The sequence below is a fragment of the Calliphora vicina genome, chromosome 4 (genome assembly GCF_958450345.1).
Source record: "Calliphora vicina chromosome 4, idCalVici1.1, whole genome shotgun sequence".
In the NCBI taxonomy this organism is placed as follows: domain Eukaryota; kingdom Metazoa; phylum Arthropoda; class Insecta; order Diptera; family Calliphoridae; genus Calliphora; species Calliphora vicina.
Genome location: NC_088783.1, coordinates 29675977 through 29691692, shown reverse-complemented (window position 1 = coordinate 29691692; position 15716 = coordinate 29675977). Strand labels below are relative to the sequence as shown.

Below are 15716 nucleotides of genomic sequence, written 5' to 3'. Positions count from 1 at the left end.
TTGTGGCCCTTCCAAACTTTTTTTCCATAAAAACTAAACCAAATGCTGTCTCATATTTAATGTTACACCACACCTTAAGGGTAGGGTATTTTAATAACATACAGTTAACTTAACCGCAAATTGTACTCGTACCGAAAGACTCATACAGAAAGAAAACAAATTATCCAACGTTTATTATTGAAATGCATCGAATGTTCTTTTTGAGGAGGTAAAAAACAATTTTCCATGAAAATAATGACCCAAGTATTTGGCACAAAACAATTGTGATGAAGGAAAAAAAACCACTCAAACACTATAAAAAAAATCTGGAATGGAATGTTGTTTTGCTGTTTACAAATAAATTAAAAAAAAAAAAAAAATCAAACAACCAACTGACTTCAAATGCAAACGATAATATTAAAGAGGCATTTAAGTTAAGACAAGATATTGAAATGAGTTAAGAAAAAAAACAAAATCAAAAAAATTTAACGACCTAAAAATTTTGTTGTAAGAGTGTGTTTTAAAATAAACACCCCTGGCTTAACAGAAAATTACTTTTACATACATACATAATTTAAAGATCGTTATGGTTCAATAATTTAAAAAATACTTACATACTGACTGGTATTTATATATATTGTACCATATTCAAAATGTTGATTTTCATGTTACACTGTTATGGTCAACCAAAATAAAAGTTAACGGTGTGGGAAGTGCTTTTAAATAAACTTCAAAATATTTTTAATTGAACTTGGCTGTTTGTTTATTTATTTATGTTTTTTTACTATTAAGTATTCATTTCTGGTTTCAATTTATTGATTCATATTTTTTGTTAATACAGAAAAAAAAACTTATTTAAGCTTCATTTGCGAATGTTTGTTTTTGGTTGGCTTAAACGTACATAAAAATATATTGTATATTCCGTAATAAAATTGAAAAAAAAAATACAACTAAAAATCTACTTACTTAAATTGCATTTGCGTGTGGGAGCATTATTTGATATGAAGCATTAAGTTATGAGTAGTTAAGTAGACAACATTCATACAACAAAATGCTCATTCAACACTACCGCTTAAAATTGTTTTAGAAAAAAACATGTAAAAGAAACGAGTTGTAAGATTTCATGGGCTGCCAAGTGTTTAATTACGGTTGGCTTTAAAACTGGGGTTCTCAAAAAATATTCCCTAAACAATTCAATGTGGCAACAAAGCAAAGGCGACGTTCAATATATACTTCGATATTTGGATCGCGATCTGGAATTCAGAATATGAGGCTATTCTGGGATTTATCAATACTGCATGCTACACGTTCAATAAATATCACGATACTGGATCGCGGTCAATATATATTCAACGTGTAGCAGTGGCCTTAGAGTAAAGCGTTAAAATAAGCTTTCAGTTCAAATACCGTTACCGAAATAACTTCAATTCCCACCAAATCACTATTGCCTAAATAACAGAATAACTAAAGATTTATATCTAATATAGTTGAAATGTAATACGATTATATACCACTTTACCGAAACTAGCGTTACCGTGACCTTTTAATAGTTTCGAAATGGTAGCCAAGTTTCAAAATCATCAATCATATTAATTAAATTAGAGAAATTATTACATTATTAGAGCCATAGAGACGAGGCTCTCCGTATTGTCAAACAAAAATACAACAAATCAGATGTCTGATACAACAACACAATACATTTATAATCAAAATAACCTTTTCTTAATGCTAACATTTTTGCAAGAATATTGTATACAAAAAATTCAATTCAATACTTTTAAAATTTCTATTACTATTTTCAAAAAAGAAAACAATACTAATTTCAAATTAACTTTTATGCATTTAAAACATTTCAATAAAAATTGTATGTAATTTACTACTTTTTGCATTTGGGACCTTTTTCAAATTTTGTATAAAAAATGACATTTTCTTAAAGCTAAAATTTCTCTAAATATATTTTCTATAAAAATTAAAGATTTCACTATATTTTGAAAAGGTTTATTTCTACTACTATTTTCAAGTTGAAATATAATACTAATTTCGAATTCACTTTTGTGCATTTAAAACACTTCAATAAAAATGTTATGTAATTTACTACTTTTTGTTAAAAAATGTACTAAACAATTTCGGAACTTTTGGACATTTTTAATAAAAAAAAAATAACATTTCCTTAAATTTATTTTTTTTAAATATATTGTAAATAAAAATAAAGATTTCACCACTTTTTTGAGAAAGTATTGTTTCTACTACTATTTTCAAATTAAAAAATAATACCAATTTTAAATTTACTTAATGCATTTTAGACATTTCAATAAAAATTTTGTATAATTTACTACTTTTTGTAAAAATAGTACTAAAAATTTTGGGCATTTTCCAAAAATTTGTATAAAAAATATTTCCTTAAATTGTAATTTTTTTCTAAATACATTATTCTTTATGAAAAATAAAAATTTTCCTACTTTTTTGAAAAAGTAGTATTTCTACTACTATTTTTAAATTGAAAATTAATAATGTTTTAATGTCTATTTTTATTCTTTTAATAAAGTCCATTAACAAATTTATGAAATTTTTTACAAATCTATAAAAAAAGTACTAAACACTATCGTACTTTTTACAAAATTTGTATATAAAATAACATTTTCTTAAAGCTTAAATGTTTGTTAAATTTATTGCATACAAAAAATAAATTATTCACTACATTTTTGAAAAAGTAGTATTTCTACTACTATTTTTAAATTGAAAAATATTATTGTATTCATGTTTAGTTTTATACATTTGATAAATTCCATTATCAAATTTATGAAATTTACTACGTTTTGTAAAAAAAAGTACTAAATATTATAGTACTTTTAACAAAATTTTTATACAAAATAAGATTTTCTTAAAGCTTAAATTTTTGTTAAATTTCTTGCATATAAAAAATAAATAATTCACTACTTGTTTGAAAAAAGTAGTATTTCTACTACTATTTTTAAATTGAAAAATATTATTGTATTCATGTTTAGTTTTATACAATTAATAAATTCCATTAACAAATTTATTAAATTTACTAATTTTTAAAAAACAAAAAACACTAAATAATTTTGTACTTTTTGGAACATTTTTATAAAATATTAAATTTTTAGTAAAATATGTTCTATACAAAAAAATAAAGAATTCCACATTTTTTTACTATTTTAAAATGTAAAAATAATAATGTTTTCATTTACTTTTATGAGATACCATTTTTAATTGGATTTTAAATATTTTTACTTTGACCAAAAACTCCAAATTTCAAACAAAATATGCAATCCCTAAACGTTTTCCGATTTTGCTCTAAATTTCAGTATTCAGATAACAAAGAATAATTGTTGTTTTGCTGTTTACAAATATTTTATTTCTCTCTTTATTTTTATCTTAAACTTAAATTTCTTCAAAAATTCCCTCCATTTCCTAGCACTTGGTAACTCTATAATCATTTTTGAAACCAATTGCGCGCCGGCGCAAGACACATTTCAAACTACATACATATTTCAATTTAAACAAAAAAAAAAAAAGTAAACGCGTTTAAATTATGTGCGTGCACAATTAATGTCAAAAAAAGAATCTTTTGTTCGTATTATGATTGACTTCCGCCAAATGGTGAGCGAATGAATGACTACAAATGCAGACGTAGCAAACACAAAACACCTTAATGCAATTGTATAGATACATATGTAGATACATTTAATGTAATTACATACAAGCTTTTATAGTTTTCCCGTCACAACAATAAACAAATTTTTCTCATAACACTTGAAACAAATCAAAGAGCAAAAAAAAAACTCACTATATGGGCGGACATTTAGTTCTGTTGTTATTCAATTTTTATATTTCTGAATGTCAGTCTTCATCATCAACAAAAAAATGTTTAAAAACTCAAATAAAAAACTACATAATAAAACACCTACATTTATATTTTGAAAATATCACTGGTAACTGGTCTTTTAAACAGTTTCTTTTTTTCTCTCCATACTCTTAAGTAAAAGTTGTTGAACTTTGTTTTTCCCCGCTTTTAATGCCCATGATGCTGCAAACAAAAAATTTATAAAAAAAATTACGTAGGCTTTGGTTTATTTTTTTATAAACATTTTTTAAGTCGACTATCAATTAGTTAAGTTTTTTTTTAAAAAAAAACTTCTTCAGTAAAAGCCTAAATATTTTATTTATTTTAATATCTTATCGTTTACATTTAATCAAAAAGACCTTTTCTGTTTATGCGTGTTTTAAAATTTCTATTGATAATAAAATTTGGAAAAATACGAGAAAACAAAACACAGCCACTACCTATTGATTGTTTATATTATTTTGATATTTTTATGGACTACACATAGTTTCAAGGTAATAGTTCACATACATTATTTAAAAAAACAAAACGCCTACTAAAACCCACAAAATAGAACAATGTAAACAAATCCGGCACGCACCATGTGTGTAAGAAAATAATTTAAATAATTAAACAAAAACACAACAAAAATTAATTGTTTATACAGTATTTTATGTCATTTATGTTAATTTTTAACAAAAATTAAATGTTTTGGCAACATGTTTAAATTTTATCAGCAACATGTTTCAGACAATTTTTGAATGACAAAATCAAAGTTAATAAAGCCAAATTAAGTAATAAGAAAGGTATTTAAAATTTTAAGGCAAATATCCCAAATGTAGGAGAACATGAATAAACTTATGCAAATGTCAAAAAACATTAAATTTCTAATTGGAAATAATAACCTGCCCAAAAAAAGAATAAAAATATTCGGCCTATGAAACGAAAATGTGTGACTCTTGGCTCCATCTAGTTTAAACATTGATAACAATTGTAGTATTTTTTTAATTAAAGTTATTCATCATTAAATTGTTACCATATGAAAAATTATAATCTTAAATCTTTACAATAAAAAGAAAGAATACAATAAATCGTATTTCTACAACATGTTGCTAAGATAAACTGTACTAAATATTAATATTAATCTATTTTTTAATGATAAGAAAATTTAATAATAACATGTTTAAATAATGCAAAATATCCACTTAATATTGACAGCAGCATGTTTAGACATAAATACATATCTTGACATTCTCATAATATAAAGTAAATAATGAAATCTCATAATAATGACTATAAAATAACAATTAAGAAGTACTTTAAAATCGAAAAAAAAAACTACAAAATTGTGTTTTAGCAATCAGTTGATACAAAATATCCATTAAAATAAAAGGTTATTTGCTAAAAATCAAAGTTTCTAGTAACATGTTGTCAAGAAAAGTCAAATTTGCAAAAACTATGTTGCTTGGAACATCACGATGAAATACGAGTACTGAGATGATTAAAATTTTTTAATTAATTTCTCGGCAATTTCATGATTAATTTTTTTTATTATATTGAGCAATTGAATCGTTTATTTCAAAAACCAGTCAAGCAACAAATTATTGATTTTGAGTAAATCAAAAAAAACTTCCAGCAACCTAAAAATTACTTTTACAAAATTGATATTTTGTCCTATGAAGTTATCCATTTGAGTAACTGTTTGATTAACTTTTTTATGTATATAAACATATGTATATGAACATAATGAAATATCATGTCATGTGAACCAACTTATGAAATCGATGTCCTATTGGATAGTAATTGAGATACAATTTTTCAACAAAATCAGTCAAGAACTCTTTGAGTTAGAGGGGGTCAAAATTTGACATTTGGACCAAACAGGCGTTTTTATACCCTTCACCTTTGTGAGAAGGGTGTTATAAGTTTGTCATTCCGTTTGTAATTTCTACATTTTTCATTTTCGACCCTATAAAGTATATATATTCTGGATCCTTATAGATAGCGGAATCGATTAAGCAATGTCCGTCTGTCTGTCTATTAAAATCAACATTCCGAAGCCACCAAATAACTTACATCAATATATCCGGAATTCTTCCGGCTCGGTTGCTATTTCAAATCAAGAAAATCGGTCCACAAATGTCTGAGATATAAGGAAAAAACCAGGACAACCTCGATTTTTGACCTATTTTTTGACCTATATCTGGATTACTACGTCATTAATATAGACAATATGGATATCTAAAGATAGATATTTCAAAGACCTTTGCAATGACGTATAAAGACCATAGTAAGTTGGACCTACATTTTTAACCCGAAATTTTTTTTTTCACCAAAAGTTTTTTTTTCGCTAAATATTAAAAAAATTAAAAAAAAATTTTAAATCTTAAAAAACCATTCGAAAAAATTTTTTTTCCAAAAAATTAAAAAACAAAAACCTAAAAATATTTAAAAATTTTATTTGGATGTATAATTTGTTGAATGGTATATAAGATTCGGCACAGCCGAATATTGCTCTCTTACTTGTTTTTCTCAGCCATTTAATTTATTACCAATTATTCTTAGCATAATGTGTCCCAAATAGTTTAGATAGATATTTCTTTAATCTTTCGGAAAAAAAATGTTGATATATTTTTCCAAAATCAAAAGAAAACTTAGGTCTTTTCCTGGAAGAGTTTTATGGTCGCATAGTGGGATGCGAGTGTGATATATATCAAAATACGTATTTTGTAACTCAAGATACACAATTTTTGATTTTTTTTGCGACAAAATCAAAAACTTTTTTGACTTTTTCTTCAAAATCTCAAAAGAAAGCTTAGTTCTTTTCCTTGAAGAGCTTTTTGGTTGCTTTGTAGGATGCGAGTGGGATATATATCAAAATACGTATTTTGTAACTCAAGATATACAATTTTTGACTTTTTTAAATCAAAAACTTTGTTGACTTTTTTTCAAAATGGGCCCTTAGATTAGGTCTTTTCCTTTAAGAGTTTTTTGTCGCTGAGTGGGATGCGAGTGGGATATCTAAAAAAAATCTTTTGTAACTCAAGAGCGAAAGGAGCTTGTTCGCCAAAATTTTCCACAAATATTGATAAGGTTATGAAAATGGGCTATATTGGTCGATAATTTCATCTAGCCCCCATACAAATGTCCCCCGGAATATCCTGATAAAATTTTGCACAAATTAGTTCTAGGTACTCTGAAATTATGCTGTAAAGTATGGCGAAAATCGGACAACATTTGTCTCTAGTCCTCATACATGGTCCCCCTCAGAAAATTACTTAAACATTCATTCATTAATTGTCTTATACATAATAATTCTTAAGAACCTAAATCTATCTGCCAACTTTTGTGAAGATTAGCATTCGGCGCATGCGAATTTTTGTAATTATTTTTAATAATTTAATTCAGGAAGAAGTTAACGATATCACTAAAATATCGTTACATAAAACAGAAAAGGACGTTACCGAAATAAGCCAAGATTAGCGTTACCCTTACCTTTTTGAATCGGTATTCAACCTTGCATTTTACACATCTTAATTGGTGGATTATCAACATTAAAATAATGGAATTGTGGCAATATGAAAAGTATATTATTTCGTGGGAATTTTTATTAAACCCAGCCAAATTACAAATAAGTGCAGATTAAATTTCTAACAAATCAATGTTGCTGTCAACATGTTGCGGTGAAATAAGTGGAGCACTGTTTAAATAAATTAATTAAACGAATGTACAGTAGAGGATTAGTCACCTTTTTAAAATGCGTAGTATGAAAAAGAAAAACATTTTTGGCAACCTGTTGCCAATGTATAGGCACAAAAACACAGTTTAATTATTGCAACCACCTGTCTTAATATGTATATTTATATGTATCTATACAAATGTATATACATATTTATTTATATGTAAGTATTTCGTAACACTCCTTAAATATTTGTTTAATTGCAATTTTCACAAACCAAACAAATTGAGTAAATTTTATGCAAAATCATAATTATTTTATGGTCATATGCATTGTTTTTCGTAATACTTTGCGAGACAGTACCCAGTATGCAACATTTCGAGTCAGTTCTTTTTATCGAACTTATTTCGAATTAAAATCGAAAATATGAATTTATTGTGATGCTCTATCCAATCTACATTTTTTAGAATATCGTATTTTAATATTTTATAGAAATGGCGAGTAATGTTCGAGTTTTTTTTTAATGTCAAATTTAATTTTTTCACAAATTGACAAATTCATATACAGTGGTGGCCACCAATTTAAGACAAATACTTGAATTTTTTTCATCAATTGAATTTTAAGTGCGATAGAGCCAAAATAAAGGGACCTCTAAGGGTATGAAATTTATTATTAATGTTTCTAGTTTCTGAAAAATGTTTGGAAAAATCGGTAAAACATATATGGACAAAGATATGTGGAAATACGTTGACCCACCTCAGCGAACATCCGCTGTTAATAACATGATATGAGCGAAACTAATGGAACTAAAAATACGAAATTTGGTCCGAATATTTTATAATAATAAAAATATAATGATATAAATGTGAGAAAATATGTTTATTTAAAAAAAAATTTTTTTGGTCAAGTTGTACAAACATTTTATGTGTTCGTGGTGAATATGTATGAATTGACACAGTCGAATAAAACACACTTGTGTGTTAAAACAGTCCTCATGAATACATATTTGTGGAAATATTTGAAAAAATAATTGACAATCACGTGGAATTTAGCAAACAATTTTTGTCTTAAATTCCTGGCCACCACTGTACATACATATTATTCTTTTGTCAATTTGTGAGAAAATAAAATTTTATTTCTAATCCTATCAATAACGTATTCATAAAAATATAGTTTAACACGAAAAATGGATCAAAGACGTCTTAAAAGAAAAGCGCAACCAATTATTGATGTTGTTTTTGACAATTCGAATCTTCATAATCAGCAAACATCAGAAATATGTGCAGAGTTTATTGCATTTGAAAATGAAAACACATCTAACGCAACATTATTGGATAATAATAAAGGTATTGAATATGCATTATTTCAAGAAGAAATTGCTCGATGGTATAAAGTATAAGAAATTGTTCATATATTTAATCGAAATCGAATCAATTTAGAACATTTTTAATACCGAAAAAGGTATAGTATATCGATAAAAATTAGAATCAGAATAATAAATAATTTTCGACTCTTTATCGCTCTGCACTCTACTTAGGAAAACACGCACATTCTCGACATTATATCGAAGTCGATATCGATCAAATTTTACGAAATAATGATTCATTTTCGACATAACTTCGAATCATTTTGCATACTGGGTAGTAGTTCATTAACCACATACATTAAGATTCAGCAAAACCAAAAAAAAAATACATTATCGCTATGTAAACAAAATTTTATTTTAAAGATTTTAAAGTTACTTGTCATAAATAGACACTAAATACAGTGATGGTAGATATAAACCAAATGTATATAGTTTTATGTAAATATAAGTATTCTAAAGAGGCTACTTCAAATGCATACTAAGTACATATTGTCTAGTTTCAAAATGTATTTTTGGCTACAAAAAAAAAAAAAAAAAAAAAAGAATTACTGCTTCATTGTTCATGATACGAGTTTATATTTAAAGTAGAACACTTTTGTTTTGTCATTTACAAAAGTAATTTGAAGTAAGCAAATGTTTGAATGTATTTTCAACCCAAACCAAAATAAATAAATTTACTTGGCATAGAAATTCGGAAAAATAGAGTATGTGATGTATGTAGAAACAAACAAACAACTCACACACTTAAGTTTTATTTAAATAGAAAATTTTTAATTTGATTTAATAAGGTTTTTATTTGAATTTTTTTTTAAATTTTATTTACATTTCATACACAAAAACCACATTTATTCATTCATAAAAAAGTTTTATTAAGATTTTGTTTTAATATTGTTCTCTTTTTTATAGTTTATGGTTAATGTAAACACAGACACATGTTTCTTTCTCGCATAACAGCCAGATCGGCCTACGTACTTTGTACATAATTATTATTACCAACCAACTTGTGATAATGATGTTTGAATGAATACATTTTTGAATTCGAGTCCATGTGTGTCAGTGGGCATTGCCAAGCAAGCAATTTGTCATTAAGATTTATATGCTTGCATAAATACTTCAGTCTTTTTATAAATATTTGTTTTATAATAGATTTTAGTATTAATTTATGTGTTATCAAATGTCTTTGTAAGTTTTGTTGTTGACAGTTTTATATGAACGTTTTATGAGTTGACGTTTTTTTTAGCAGCACCCACATAATTTAAGGATTGATATGGGATTTATATATATCTCATCATTTTCTAGATTATCACTTTTAAACATCAGCCAAATAATTCCACATAGGGCTGAGATATCAGTAAAAAAAAACACGAGTACCTTTAGTTACACTGTTTTTTACTAAATCAAAATAAAGTGAATTTACACAAATACTTACAATACTATTAAAGGTATTTATAGACGGCAATACTGAGTAATAATATTTGTCAAAAACTCAAGTATCATAATACAATTTCTTCGTCTAAACGAAATTTGTATTAGATTTTCAAAAAATACGAATGATTTTTTTGATTTACGGTCGGTATTCAAAATTTGTTTAAAACAATTCAAAAACTTTTTATTTTCATATGTATGTATTTATATATAAATACATATTAGGCAAACAAAAATGTCAAGAAAATATAAAATAAAAATAAAGTTTGCAAAAATATTTGTAAAACTATCGTGTAAACAATAAATGTTTTTTCGAAACGATTTCTTGACATACCGAATGATTTCAATAATATTTTAAATTTGAAAAGTGTTAGTACTTAGTATTGCCGTCTATAAATACCTTAAGCAATTGAATTTATTAATTAGGATTTTCTTATTGATTTTTAAACATCATATCGAATTCCGTTCCAACAAAACGTTATATGCGGGAAGTTTTGCTTTACTTTTTTAATTTGAAAATTAGTACCGCTGAAGCAAACCGAATGCTCACTAAAGTTTATGGTGAATGCGTTCCATCGGTTTCAACGTGCGAGAGATGGTTTGTGCGGTTCAGAAGTTGTAATTTTCAAACGAAAGACAAAGATCGCCCAGGCCACCCAAAAAAGTTTGAATAATTGGAGTCACTACTCCATGAAGATTGTTGTAAAGACTTTGCAAAATCATTGAAAGCTACACAAGCAGCAATTTTGCGATAAGATGGAAATTGGGTACTATACGAATTGAACTCTATAAAAGAAAATCATTTTTGAACCGAATCATTACTTTCAATGAAACATGGATCCATAACCCAAAGCGTAAGAGATCGTATGTGAAGCCGAATGGACACCAAAATCATGGTGCTAAGGAAATGTTAATTTAGTTTTAAGTTTGTAGTCTGTAAGGATTTTTGTATCCATAGACTAAATGAATTAAATAAATAAATAAATTCTCTGTATTTGGTGGGAGCAAAATGGTTTTATGAGCTGACCAGACCACTAGGAACCTGTACCGAACGCAACGCATTCGTTTGAAGCGAACAAACGACATGAAACCGTAATATTCAACATGTTGCAATACTTCTTGAAAAGTATTTAGAATGAAGTGGTTGGGAAGTATTTCTTTGCAAAACAGTAGATATGAATATCGAAAATGTTGTTTCCAGAAATATGCTTTATTAGTTTTCCCTCAAAATATGAGTAGTTCTTTTGGCTCGTTATAAATATGTTGCCAGTAAGATGGGAAAAGGTCATAGCTAACAATGGCCAATACTTTGAATAAATTTATATTGTACAAATATTTCAAAAAAGCTAAAAATTTAAAAAAAAAAATTCCGCATTTTTAAGTCATAAACTCAATATTTAAAATTTTAACAAGTCAGAGAGCTATATTCGGCTGTACCGAATCTTATATACCCTTCACCAAATTATACTTCAAAATTTATTTTTTTTGCAAAGTTTTTTTTTTTTATTTTTTGGAAATTTTTTTTTCGAATTGTTTTTTTTTTAAATTTTTAAAAAAAATTTTGGCTTTTAAATTTTTTTTTTTTGGTGAAAAAAAATTTATGGTTAAAAAATATTTTTTCCGATTTTGACCCATTGTAGGTCCAACTTACTATGGTCTTATATACGTCGTTGCAAAGGTCATTGAAATATCTATCATTAGATATCCACATTGTCTATATTAATGACTTAATATTTGCTCCGAAACCACGTAACAACTTTTTTTAGCACACATTTGTTTGACGTGTTTACTCTTACAAGTGTTTTGTAAGATCAAACAGCATCAAATAAAACAAAACAAAATTGTTTGTTTTGCATCATACTAAATTAAATAAGTTTTTGAAATAAATAAATGAATTCAAATGTATTTTATTTAGTGGTTACGTCTTTTTCGTCAAGTATTTGTCATGTGTGACCCTACCTTTAGTAATCCAGATATAGGTCAAAAATCGAGATTGTTCTGGTTTTTTCCTCATATCTCGGCCATTTGTGGACCGATTTTGCTGATTCTAAATATGAAACTTCTCGAAAGTATGTCTGACAGAATTATTGAAGATTTGGATCGGTGAGATATCTGGGGTCTTCAGAAAATTGATTTCAACAGACAGAAAGACAAACAGACGGACGGACATGGCTTAATCGACTCCGATATCTATAAGGATCCATCATTATATTATATTGTGGAAATTACAAACGGAATGACAAACTATATATATATACCCTTCTCACGAAGGTGAAGGTTATAAAAACCAGCTCTCTAACTACAAATATGAAATCCCAATTTTTAATAACCCTAAAAATATTCATGTTCAAAATTATAATTAAAAATATATTTTTATTACTTTTCAGATACTTTAATATGAATGGCAATGAATCAATAAATACGGATTATACTGTTTAGTAAAATAAATCTCATCTCTACATCACTTACAATTTAATCGGTTGGAATTTAAAATTAAAAAAGCAAAACCAAAACCAAACACAGACAGACCCAAGAGTATTAAAGAAATATTTTTATCGTCATGATTAATCCCCCTAATGCCAATAGTATTGGTAGTAATGGCATAATGGAAACATATGATGATAGACCGATAAGTATGTATGACAATCTAAATAATATGACCACAAATATGAATCCAACAATGACGGCGATGAACAGTAGCACACCTAAAATGACAAAAGCGCCAACAATGGCAAATACAAATGCAACAGTAACGGCTATAGCAACAGCAATAGCAACACCACCAACGTCAACGAAAACAAATGGAGCAGCACATTCAACGCCCTTTACAGATATTACATTTAAATTTAATGAAAACAATAATATACCGCAACAGAAACTACAACAACAACACCAACCACTGCAAATAAATGGCAATCGGAACTTGAATGAAATACCTTCCAATACAGGTAATAATGCAGCTGTATATGCGACACCATATAAAACAGCAGCAGCTATAAAGCCAGTAATAACCACCGCATCACCACCTCTAACAGCACATCAACAACAACACCAACAGCACTCACCATCGATAGCACCAACAACAACAACCATAACGAATACATTAACGTCATCACCGTCGTTATTACAAACGAATGCAACAATAGCAACAACAACAACATCGCCAACAGCAGCTGCAGCAACAGCTTTAAACTCAGATACATTCAATAATAGTATTAATCGACCGCTTAGTCAACATTCACAATCGGAACTAAACGATACAAGTCATAGCATAGCTGCAGTGAAAGCTGCTTTAAATGAAGCTAAATCAAAATTCTTTGGCTTAAATGGTCATGCATCATCACAACAATACCAAGACCAACAACAGCTACAGCTACACGATCATCCACATAATTACGACGATAACTACGGCGAAGAATCTCCCAACCATCAGCTACTGCCATTAAATGATCAACTGCACCAACAACATCCAGCCCAACAGCAACAAGTACAAAAATCCCAACCAAAATATCAAAACATACCAGAAAATAGTGCAATATTTCGTAATCAAACCGCTGGTATTGCTGCTGCTGGTGGTCCTCCTCCTGAACTGCCACCAAAACCAATTGAATATCAAAATCTACAACAACAACCAACAACATCTAGCATACACACGACACCCGATCATCATAGAAAAATGCCAACTGGGGCAGCTGCATACAATCAAATATCGTTGAACGATATTGATGGTCCAGCTTCCCGATCGCAGGTAATTTCATATGTTTATATGTATATAGTATAGTATAGCTTACTTACAAAACTAGTAAAATATTCAATTACAAGTATAATTGAAAAAAATTTCAATAACACTTGTCTGCACTATTCACCTTTAATACCTGTATAAATACTTACATATCTCTATACATATCTATCACTAAGTGCAAAATCGTCACATCTCAAACAATACACTTGCGAATAAAATTTAATTTGAAATGCATTTTTTTATTTTTAATCCAAATTACGTGTGTGAGATCTAAAATAACAGAATATCAGCAAAGACAGTTCTGTTAGTGAGAGGAAATAAAAATTTTCGAGAAATTTATTAAAACTTGGTACAAGGTTCTTTATGGTCATAAAAAATGTGAAGTAGCTCAATAATTTTAAATTCAATTTTTCTTTTATTGAAGTTAAAATTTTATATAAGGATGGTGTAAAATTGTATAAAGAAGTGGCCACTTAAAATCGGTACGGATTAAATCGAGCATAACTTTTAAATGAAACAACATATGTTAACATTTTATACATGAAATTAAAGGTAATTTATTAAGCTTTTAAAAAAATATAACTGTAGGTTTATGTGTCTCTATTGCGAATAAATTGTCTGGCATTTCTTCTTATGCCTCCCAATCATAGCTGCACAACTTTTCTTCCCACTTCTACCGTTATTCCAGCATATTTATTCCACTTTGTTCTCATCAAAATCTGGTGTGATGTGTGATGTCTTATAAATATATAATTCTGAAAATTCTTTCAAAACATATATGAAAAGCTTGACTCTTCAAACCGCAGCTGCGGATTTCCTGCCAAATTAATATTTCTGTTCAATTTTACGTATTCATATTTAAACCTCGAGCTGCCGAGACGTAAAATTTTTCTGATATCTGCCGAAAATCAGATTTTGGCTATCTTATAACCCGACAAAGTCGGATTTTCTAGATATTTGTGCACAATTTGTTGTTAAAAACATATGTAAATCTTTTTCCATTTTGATAACAGGGGGCGTTGTTATGATTACTACAGTCCGTACCGATTTTAAGTGGCCACTTCTTTAGTCGGCCAAGCCCGAACATATAATACTGTACACTGAGTAAAAAAACATTTTTCTTTTAAAATATTTACGTGAGTGATTTTTAGAAGTGGGACTTATATGGGAGCTATGACTAATTATGGACCGATCGCTATGAAATTAGGTCGCGTGATTTATGTTTACATGAAACTTATTTGCGTTAAACATTTTTAAGAGTGTTATGCTCATTAAAGTAATTTTCCGAAGTGAGGCTTATATGGAAGCTATGGACAATTATGAATCGATCCGCACACAATGCTTTACTTTTAAGATGTATTTTGTCAAGCCCGATAGAACTTAGGAAAGGGTTAACTGTCAAGGGAACTGTGGAATATACTGCGCTCACTTTTTGACATTTATGATCAGTATACTCTGGCAAATCAAAATTACTTTGAAAATCAGCCATCGATTCGCGCAAAATTGTATTGAGTGATGAGGCTCATATTTGGCTTAACGGGTTTGGTAAACTCCACCGGTTTCGGTTTTTGTAAGACGGTTTTAATGAAATATATTTTCTAAAGTTCAATCAAACATATTTATGAAAAACTTTGATAAAATTTTTAAAAATATTGATTTATTTTATAGAAAATTATACCAT

The 15716-nt window shown here is 27.9% G+C and overlaps 1 protein-coding gene across 3 annotated transcripts in view; it reads left to right on the top strand.

Moving 5' to 3' along the window:
• LOC135958178 (probable serine/threonine-protein kinase DDB_G0278665) overlaps positions 1–15716 on the top strand; it is a 34798-nt gene that overhangs the window by 14975 nt on the left and 4107 nt on the right. For all 3 annotated transcript variants that reach the window (XM_065509056.1, XM_065509055.1, XM_065509054.1), the window contains exon 2: positions 12681–14041. In XM_065509056.1, the coding sequence (XP_065365128.1) occupies positions 12854–14041 (1188 nt within the window). In that variant the 5' untranslated portion in view covers positions 12681–12853. The remainder of the gene's footprint in view (positions 1–12680; positions 14042–15716) is intronic.